The sequence below is a fragment of the Thamnophis elegans genome, chromosome 3 (genome assembly GCF_009769535.1).
Source record: "Thamnophis elegans isolate rThaEle1 chromosome 3, rThaEle1.pri, whole genome shotgun sequence".
In the NCBI taxonomy this organism is placed as follows: domain Eukaryota; kingdom Metazoa; phylum Chordata; class Lepidosauria; order Squamata; family Colubridae; genus Thamnophis; species Thamnophis elegans.
In genome coordinates, this window is record NC_045543.1 from 141,359,082 (window position 1) to 141,369,081 (window position 10,000).

At 41.8% G+C, this 10,000-nt stretch overlaps 1 protein-coding gene across 1 annotated transcript in view; it reads left to right on the plus strand.

Annotated features, from left to right (window-relative positions):
* Positions 1 to 10,000, plus strand: part of LOC116506261 (alpha-2,8-sialyltransferase 8E-like) — a 39,637-nt gene that overhangs the window by 907 nt on the left and 28,730 nt on the right. Inside the window, exon 2 of the mRNA XM_032213909.1 lies at positions 7,042 to 7,149. Coding sequence (XP_032069800.1) covers positions 7,042 to 7,149 — 108 coding nt within the window. The remainder of the gene's footprint in view (positions 1 to 7,041; positions 7,150 to 10,000) is intronic.

Consider the following 10,000-nt stretch of genomic DNA (forward strand, 5'->3'; position numbering starts at 1 on the left):
GCAGGGGGGTGGGTGGCTTCCCCCACAACCTATATGGATCCATTAAGGATAGGTAAGAAGGAACCTGCAGAAACATTTGGGTAACCTTTTCAAGGGTAAAACTAAAATATTAAGTAAGAGTTTAAACCTGCCATGTCTTCTGCAGTGCAGTTAACTCAGACCCAGCTTCTTTCTTTTCTTTCTTTCTTTCTTTCTTTCTTTCTTTCTTTCTTTCTTTCTTTCTTTCATCTATCTATCCATCCATCCATCCATCCATCCATCCATTCATCCATCCATCTATCTATAATTTTTTGTGTGTGTCCGTCTGTCTGTCCATGCATCCATCCAGTTATCTATCTATGCCAATGTATGTATGTGTATGTCCGTCCGTCTTTTGCTTGGGACTCTTAGGTAAAATGTGTGATTTGCAGGCAGACACTGCCAATTTCTCTTTATTGTAGAAGTAGCAGGGATGGAAAAACCGAGAAAGGCAGCTCTGAGTTCTCGAAGCATCCTAAGGCCACACAGTCACTTTCTGCGACCTTCTGACCAGCCAAGTCAATGGGGGAAGCCAGATTCACTTAACAACCATGTTACTAACGTCACAATTTCTGTGATTCATTCAACAACCGCGGCCGGGAAGGTTGCAGAACGGGGCAAAACTCATTTTTAACCCATGCTTCGCATAGGGACAGAAATGTTTGGCGGCTCAATTGTGGTCATAAGCCGATGACTTCCCGTAGTTAGAAAATGCATGAGGCAATCTACGCTGTGATTGGTTGTTGTGGGCGTGAAGGGAGCGTTTCCCTCTTTTCCCGCCTTTTTCTTCTGTGTGTACTGTAAAAAATTACCTCATGAGGTTCCTGCGTTTCTGACTATCTTGCGTTGTTTGCTAACAAAGACCCCTTTAAGATTCAATCTAAAATACATTTATATATTTCAAACACTACAAGTTTGTTTTAGGGACTCCAATATCATCTGGACAGCCGCGACGCAATTCCATGACACGTTTCATCACTGTTCAAAAGCTTCATTGCTCCTCTCCCAAATTGTGTCTTAAAACATGAACTATAGAATAGAGATCAGTGGTGGGTCGCAGGCGGTACGCCCCTGCCCGGAGCACCGGGTACCGTTCTGGTATGGTGCTCCGGAGGGCCCACCTGCCTGCCCAAGCTCCTTACCTGTCCTTTAAAGCCTTTGGCGCTTCCGCACATGCGCATGGCGTATACAGTGCCTGCGCGACGCTCCGACGAGCAGCTGGAGCATTACAGAGGCTTGCGGCAGCGTCGCTGGCAGCTGCAAAGCATGCGTGTGCTGTGCGTGTGTGCATGTGCACCACGCGTGTCCATGTGGGCAATGCTGAGCCCGTTCCAACCGTACCATGTTATATGTATGTTAAAAAAAAAACAACGTTTGACAAAAAAAAAGAATAGAGATGTATCTCATCTATGTTAATATCGTATGAATTTAATCGTTAGATCGTCCTGGCATGGTGCAGTGGCCTAGAGGTAGAGTTCTCGCCTCACAATCAGTGAGGCTGTGAGTTCAATCCTAGGTAGAGACAGGATATTTCTCTCTCTGGGCACGATGAGAAATATATCTGCTGAATAGAACTCTGCATTGGCAACAGGAAGGGCATCTGGCCAGTAAACACTTAGCTCCATTCAGTTGCCCAAACTCAACCCCGCAAAGGATTGTGGGGGTCATTAAATGAAGATCAAGACTGTCCTGACATTCTGCAGAATTCTTTAAAAATGGCAAGAAAATTTTGTCATGTGTTTTTTTGGGGGGTTCCCATCTCATGCGCCTTCATACGTCCTTCCTCAAAGATGTTTGCGTTTTTATATGCAGTTCTTCCTTGCTGTGTTAATTTTTGAGCAAAAAATAAAATAAAAATTAAGGATGGATACTGGGTGAATGATGTTTGCAGCCACGTATTTTTGTGAAACGGCTGTATTTCTACTCCATCTCCATTTGACGATTTGCAACTGCTTTTACATAGGCTCATAGGAAATGCTACAGGCTCAAAACATGATTGTGTAAGAAATAAAACCTCTTTTGAGTGGCAGCATTTAAAATGCTCCAATCATTGAAAACAGTGGGGCTTGAAATGGACTGATATCCATGCAGTCCTCAACTAACAACTATAACTGAGCCCAGAATTATGGTCATAAGTTGGTGGCAGTTGCTAAAAGGTCATCATGTGATTTCACAACCTTTATTCGGGTGGCCATTAAGCATACACCATGATCATTAAGCGAATCAGTTGTTAAGCTAATACTGCAGTCATTAAGCAAACTCGTTTTTTAAAACCAATGGATGTTTTTTTGCTGAAAATTAGAAATAAATGTCAGGAACTGGCCAAAAATTGTGATTGCATGATTATGGGACACAATAAGCAGCCATAAGTATGCCTTGATTGCCAAGCCCGCAAAATGTGACTGCAGGTGACGTGTGCGGCCATTGGAACTTTGAAATTGGGTCATAAGTAGCTCTGGGGAGGTCTGTCGTAACTTTGAACAATCGGCAAGCAACTAGTTGTTAAGCAAGGAGTACCTGTACATTTTGCAACAGCCTTGAGATGGACTGCAATGAACTTGCATCTCCTTTAAGTTTTGATTTTGGGGTAAAAGAAAATATAAGTAATCCTCAAGTTATGACCACAGCTGAGCTCAATATTCCTGTTGCTAAACGAGACATTTTTAAAGTGAGTTTTGCTCCATTTTACAAGCTTTTGTGCCACAGTGGAAGTGAATTGCTGCCATTGTTAAGTGTGTAACATGGTTGTTAGGTGAATCTGGCTTCCCCATTGATTTTGCTCATCAGACTGTCTCAAAAGGGGATCACATGACCCCAGGGCACTGCAACCATCATAAATATGAGTCAGATGTCAAGCATCTCTTAATTTCGATCAAATGACCATGGGGATGTTGCAACTGAGGACCCGGATTGTTGTTGGGGGCGATATGCTGACTCTGTAAACCGCTTAGAGAGGGCTGAAAGCCCTATGAAGCGGTATATAAGTCTAACTGCTATTGTTATTGCTAACTATCATAATATACGTACTTACATACTGCTTCACAGTGCTTTACAGCCCTCTCTAACCAGTTTACAGAGTCATCCTATTGCCCCCAACAATTTGGGTCCTCATTTTACTGACCTCGGAAGGATGGAAGGCTGAGTCAACCTTGAGCCTGGTGAGATTCGAACTGCCAAATTGCAAGCAGCCGGCAGTCAGCAGAAGTAGCCTGCAGTACTGCATTCTAACCACTGCGCCACCATGGCTAATTAAATGTGAAAAACGTTCACGAGTCACTTTTTTTCAATGCCATTGTAACTTCGAACGATCATTTAACGACCTGTTATAAGTCGAGGACTATCTGTATTTGAGATAGAGCAGCACACACCCTGAAATCTTTGGGTAGAAAGTTTCAGGTGGGCTAATTTGTTCTGAGCCCGAAACAAAACATCTTTCCCTGTTTTATGCACAAACTGCTCTACTCTAATTGCTAGTGGGAAAGAGTTGGCAGCCATGGCAAGGGAAATAGCTGGCAGAACTAGAGGGCACAGATGCAGTTTTGCAGCACTGTTGCGTTGCCAAGAACAAATGCCGTTGGCTTCTGCCGCCCTGATGTCCTATGGGTGAGAAGCATCATTTGCACCTAGGAAAAGATGATCACTTCCTTCCAAGTTGGCATAAAATGGGCGCCTCTAGGATAACGCTTTGCAAAATTCAGAAGAAAACTATGCACTGATTGGTTTATACTTTACAAAGATGACAATACACCTCCATCTTATATACATTTATATTATTATGTGTTTTTCTCATATATCCCTATTGCTTGTATCCATGTTCTACAGATAGAGATAGATAGATAGATAGATAGATAGATAGATAGATAGATAGATAGATAGATAGATAGATAGATAGATAGTAGGTAGTAGGTAGGTAGGTAGGAGAGAGATAGGACAGAGATGGGTGAGAGATAGGTAGGTAAGTAGCTAGAAAGAGGGAAGATAGATAGATAGATAGATAGATAGATAGATAGATAGATAGATAGATAGATAGATAGATAGATAGATAGATAGATAGATAGATGTAAGTAGGTAGGTAGGTAGGTAGGTAGGAGATAGGACAGAGATAGGACAGAGATAGTTAAGTAACTAGAAAGAGGGAAAATAGATAGATATAGAAGAGAGAGAAATGGAGATACATAGGTAGGTAAGTAGATAGAAATAGAGAGATTAGATAGATAGATAGATAGATAGATAGATAGATAGATAGATAGATAGATAGATAGGGATAGATAGATAGATAGATAGATAGATGATAGATAGATAGATAGATAGATAGATAGATAGATAGATAGATAGATAGATGTAAGTAGGTAGGTAGGTAGGTAGGTAGGTAGGTAGGTAGGTAGGTAAGTAGGTAGGTAGGAGATAGGACAGAGATAGGACAGAGATAGTTAGGTAAGTAACTAGAAAGAGGGAAAATAGATAGATATAGAAGAGAGAGAAATGGAGATACATAGGTAGGTAAGTAGATAGAAATAGAGAGATTAGATAGATAGATAGATGATAGATAGATAGATAGATAGATAGATAGATAGATAGATAGATAGGGATAGATAGATAGATAGATAGATAGATAGATAGATGATAGATAGATAGATAGAGAGATAGAGAGATAGATGTAAGTAGGTAGGTAGGTAGGTAGGTAGGTAGGTAGGTAGGTAGGTAGGTAGGTAGGTAGGAGATAGGACAGAGATAGGACAGAGATAGGACACAGATAGTTAGGTAAGTAACTAGAAAGAGGGAAAATAGATAGATATAGAAGAGAGAGAAATGGAGATACATAGGTAGGTAAGTAGATAGAAATAGAGAGATTAGATAGATAGATAGATGATAGATAGATAGATAGATAGGGATAGATAGATAGATAGATAGATAGATAGATAGATGATAGATAGATAGATAGAGAGATAGATAGATAGATGTAAGTAGGTAGGTAGGTAGGTAGGTAGGTAGGTAGGTAGGTAGGTAGGTAGGTAGGTAGGTAGGTAGGAGATAGGACAGAGATAGGACAGAGATAGGACAGAGATAGTTAGGTAAGTAACTAGAAAGAGGGAAAATAGATAGATATAGAAGAGAGAGAAATGGAGATACATAGGTAGGTAAGTAGATAGAAATAGAGAGATTAGATAGATAGATAGATAGATAGATAGATAGATAGATAGATAGATAGATAGATAGATAGATAGATAGGGATGGATAGATAGATAGATAGATAGATAGATGATAGATAGATGATAGATAGATAGATAGATAGATAGATAGATAGATAGATGATAGATAGATAGAAGAGAGACAAATGGAGTGATAGAGAGGTAGGTAAGTAGATAGAAAGAGATTAGATAGATAGTAAGATACCGTGTTTCCCCGAAAATAAGACAGGGTCTTATTTTCTTTTGACCCCTGAAATAAGCGTTTGGCCTTATTTTGGGGAGGTCTTATTATTTTTGAGGTGCAGGAGGCGGAGAGAGTGGTCACTTCATGGCTGCTGCTCTGTTGCAATATTTTCAGGGAGGGCTAATTTTCAGGGGAGGACTTATTTTAGTGCATGTGTTCAAAAGCCCGATTGGGCTTTTTATCCAGGGAGGTGTTATTTTCAGGGAAACAGGGCAGACAGACAGACAGACAGACAGACAGACAGACAGATAGATATAGAAGAGAGAGAAATGGAGATACATAGGTAGGTAAGTAGATAGAAATAGAGAGATTAGATAGATAGATAGATAGATAGATAGATAGATAGATAGATAGATAGATAGATGATAGATAGATAGATAGATAGATAGATAGATAGATAGATAGATAGACAGACAGACAGAGACAGACAGACAACTGATTGGCTAGTGGCAGCCCACCTGACTCAGGTGAGATTATACTTGGTTTACATTTCACTCTCTTGATTTTCAAACCCAGACCATAATATCCATGTGTGACAGTGAGCTGTGGCCATGCCATCACTGTCTTTTAACAATGTGTCACCCAGTCCTTCTAAATGCACTAGAAACGGGGGAAAGTCCTGCCCTTTATATATTCCCCTGATTAATGTTGATTGAGTGACGTCCACCAGCCATCCGAGCAGGATTCAGTTTTCCCCTGTCTTGGGAAATATTTTGTGTTGACTACAGGTAGTCCTCAACTTACGACAACAGTGGAACACAATTTTTTTGTTGCTAAGCGAGAAAGTTAAGTGAGCTTTGCTCCATTTTGTGACCACAGTTGTTTAATGAATCGCTGCCATGGTTGAGTTAGTAACACGGTTGTTCAGTGAATCAGGCTTCTCCATTGACTTTGCTTGTCAATATGAGAACGATTTTAAATACATTGGAGTATTATAAAGCACATCCTGGAAGACGAATGACATTGATTGTCTTAGATGCGCAGAAAGCATTTGATAATGTAAATTGGCACTTTATGCTATTACAACTAAAACCTATGGACTTCGGTGAGAGATTTATTTAAAAGAGCCGAGGTGGCGCAGTGGATAGAGTGCAGTACTGCAGGCCACTTCAGCTGACTGCTAGTTCAGCAGTTCAGCGGTTCAAATCTCACCGGCTCAGGGTTGACTCAGCCTTCCATCCTTCCGAGGTGGGTGAAATGAGGACCCAGATTGTGGGGGCGATATGCTGACTCTGTAAACCGCTTAGAGAGGGCTGAAAGCTCTATGAAGCGGTATATAAGTCTAACTGCTATTGCTATTGCTATTAACATGATTAAGACAATATATTACAAATAAAAGGCAAAGGTGATGGTAAATGGAGATATGATAGAGCCAGTTGCTAAGCATCTTAATTTTGATCAGGTGACCATGGGGATGCTGCAAAGGCCCCAAGTGTGAAAAATGGTCATAAGTCACTTTTTTCAGTGCTGTCGTCACTTTGAACAGTCAGCAAATGAACTGTTGTAAGTTGAGGACTACCTGTATCTAGCCAATGCTAAGAAGGATGGAGATAATGATGTGAGATACCAACTGCCTTGTTTCTTTGCTAGTGAGCCGCAGTTTAGCTGGCAGAGTGATGAGGAGCGGGCGAACTGGACTAACGGCTCCAATTTCATGGATGGCGGAGCTCTGAGGAGTGGAGCTGGCACAGGCAGCAGGTACAGAAATTGGGGTACAGCCACAGAAGGGTGCCAGTCCTGCAGATGACGCGGGAAGATATCATAACTTGTTCACGTGGCACGTTCTTTCCATGTAGACCAGGGGTGTTCAACCTTGGCCACTTTAAGACTTGTGGACTTCAACTCCCAGAATTCCCCATGGCTGGCTGGGGAATTCTGGGAGTTGAAGTTCCACAAATCTTAAAAGTCGCCAAGATTGGACACTCCTGATATAGAGACAAAAGGGATCCAAACAATCCTTAAAAGTCCTCTACAGCTGTAGAAAGTGGAATCCAGATAGTCCTTGACTTACCACCACAACTGAGCCCAGAATTTCCCTTGCTAACTAAGCGAGACATTTGTTCAGCGAGTTTTGCCCCATTTTACAACCTTTCTTGCCAAAGCTGTTAAGTGGATCCTGCAGTTGCTATGTTAGCGACACGTTTGTTAAGTGAATCTGGCTTCCTCATTAACTTTGCTTGTCATGGGAAAAACGGTCATAAGTCACTAACTTTCTAACTTTGGTCACTAAACGAATAGTTGTAAGTCGAAAACCACTTATAGTGGGATTCCAGTTTTTTGCAAGTCAGGTTTGCGTATTCATGAAAAATAAGTGCATTTGAATAGGGGTGTATTCTGAATTATTATTTTTTTCTGAGATGGATGAATATTTAAAAATGTGTGGAACATGGGTTACCCGGGTCAGATCCTGTTTATATTTGTCCATGCATCCATGTGCTAAATAGCGGTAAAAGCTTCAAGATTGTCTTGCTTTTCTGAGAGAGCTGACTTCAGGGTATCTGGTTGAGTTTTCTGGAATTGCTTGGTTAATGACATACATTTCAGGCATTCTTTTAACTTATACATCAGAACTGTACCACAGTGTAACTCTTCTATTGTTACTGGCCATTATACAACCTGTCAATCTTTGTCCAACGCATAGATGAATTTGATATGTATATTTTGGTTTTGTGGGCACCAACCATTCATTGGCACTACTACAGTTTTGAGTATTTAATAAGCTTCATGAAGAAAAAAGAGAAATTACACTGAAGACAGTGAACCACAGAGGTGGTTTGGTAATAATTAATTGGTAATTTAATGAGCTTATATGCCGCCCAATCCTGGAGGACTCCGGGCGGCTTACAATTACGAGATAAAATAAAAAAGCAAATAGGGGAAAGACACAAAAACAGTTTAAAAAACACAACATACATTGGGCTTAACTGGGGGTTAGACCTGATTTAAAAATCAGCAACCCCAGGCCTGTCGGAACAGCCAGGTTTGGGTGGCTTTTTGGAAGGCCATGAGAGTGGGACGGGTCCGGATCTCTGCTGGTAGCTCGTTCCACAGAGCCGGAGCAGCTACAGAAAAGGCTCTCCCCCGAGTGGTCGCCAGCCGGCATTGTCCGGTCGACGGCACCCGGAGGAGGCCTAGCCTGTGGGTTCTTATCGGACGTTGGGAGGTGTGTAGCAGGAGGCGATCTCTCAGATATCCAGGTCCAAGGCCATGTAGGGCTTTAAAGGTAATCACCAGCACTTTGTAGCGCGTCCGGAGACCAATAGGGAGCCAGTGCAGCTCGTGGAGGATAGCTGTAACATGGGTGTACCGAGGTACACCCGATATCGCTCGCACGGCTGCATTCTGGACCAACTGTAGTCTCTGAACACTCTTCAAGGGCAGCCCCATGTAGAGTGTGTTGCAGTAATCGAGCCTTGAGGTGACGAGGGCATGAGTGACCATTTGAAGTGCCTCCCGGTCCAGATAGGGCCGCAACTGGTGCACTAGGCGAACCTGGGCAAAAGCCCCCCCTGGTCACAGCCGACAAATGGTGTTCTAATGTCAGCTGCCGATCCAGGAGGACACCCAAGTTGCGGGCCCTCTCTGAAGGGTAGACTGAGGGGTGTTTCCTATCAGTTTGGCCGAGTAGATAGTAACTCGGCTAGATACACACCCTAACCGGTTCTATCCTCGGTGCCGCCATCTTGATTTTCTGTTCTGCGCATGCGCAGAACAATCTTCATTGCAAAAATGTATTTTTTTTCTCTTTTCTAACGTGCGCATGCGCAGACCTTTTTAGTTGCAAATGCGGACGCGCGTGGGACACATTTTTTTTTGCACGCTGAACTGGCAGTAATGCCGGCAGGAACCCACCTTTGCACAGGAAGCAAAATTCTGTTTACTTATCCATCACTGTCTGGGACTCTGGGTTATTATTTCCCTTGTGCCAGTCGCTTTTCTTAAAATATATGGCCCAATATTCATTTTGTAAAAACACTGCTGGGCTGTTCAGATTTCTGTCGGTTTCAAAGAACATCAGACTAACGTGGAAAATTAAATATTTGATTTAATTTTAATTGAGTTGAATTAACGGTAGGAGTTGTACATGATTGCACTGACAAGGAAAAAAATATACAAAATATACAAAACCAGATTCTTCAAATCAAGATTTCCGCAGTCTCTCTGGGAGCAAATACAGATAGTTCTTGACTTACAACCATTTGTTTAGTGACCGTTTGAAGTTACAACAGCATTGAAAAAGTAACTTATGACCATTTTTCATATCATGGCAGCATCCCCCTGGTTATATGATCAAAATCCAGATGGTTGCAGAATCCTGGGGTCATGTGATCCCCTTTTTGCAAACTTCTGACGAGGAATGTCACGTGAAGCCAGATTCACTTAACAACTGAGTTACTAACTTAAAGATGCACTATTTCACTGAAGAACTGTAGCCAGAATGGTCGTAAAATGAGGCAAACCCACTTAACAACTGCCTTGTTTACAAACAAAAAAAATGTGGCTCAATTGTGGTCATATGTTGAGGAGGACTACTTGTAGACTAATTATC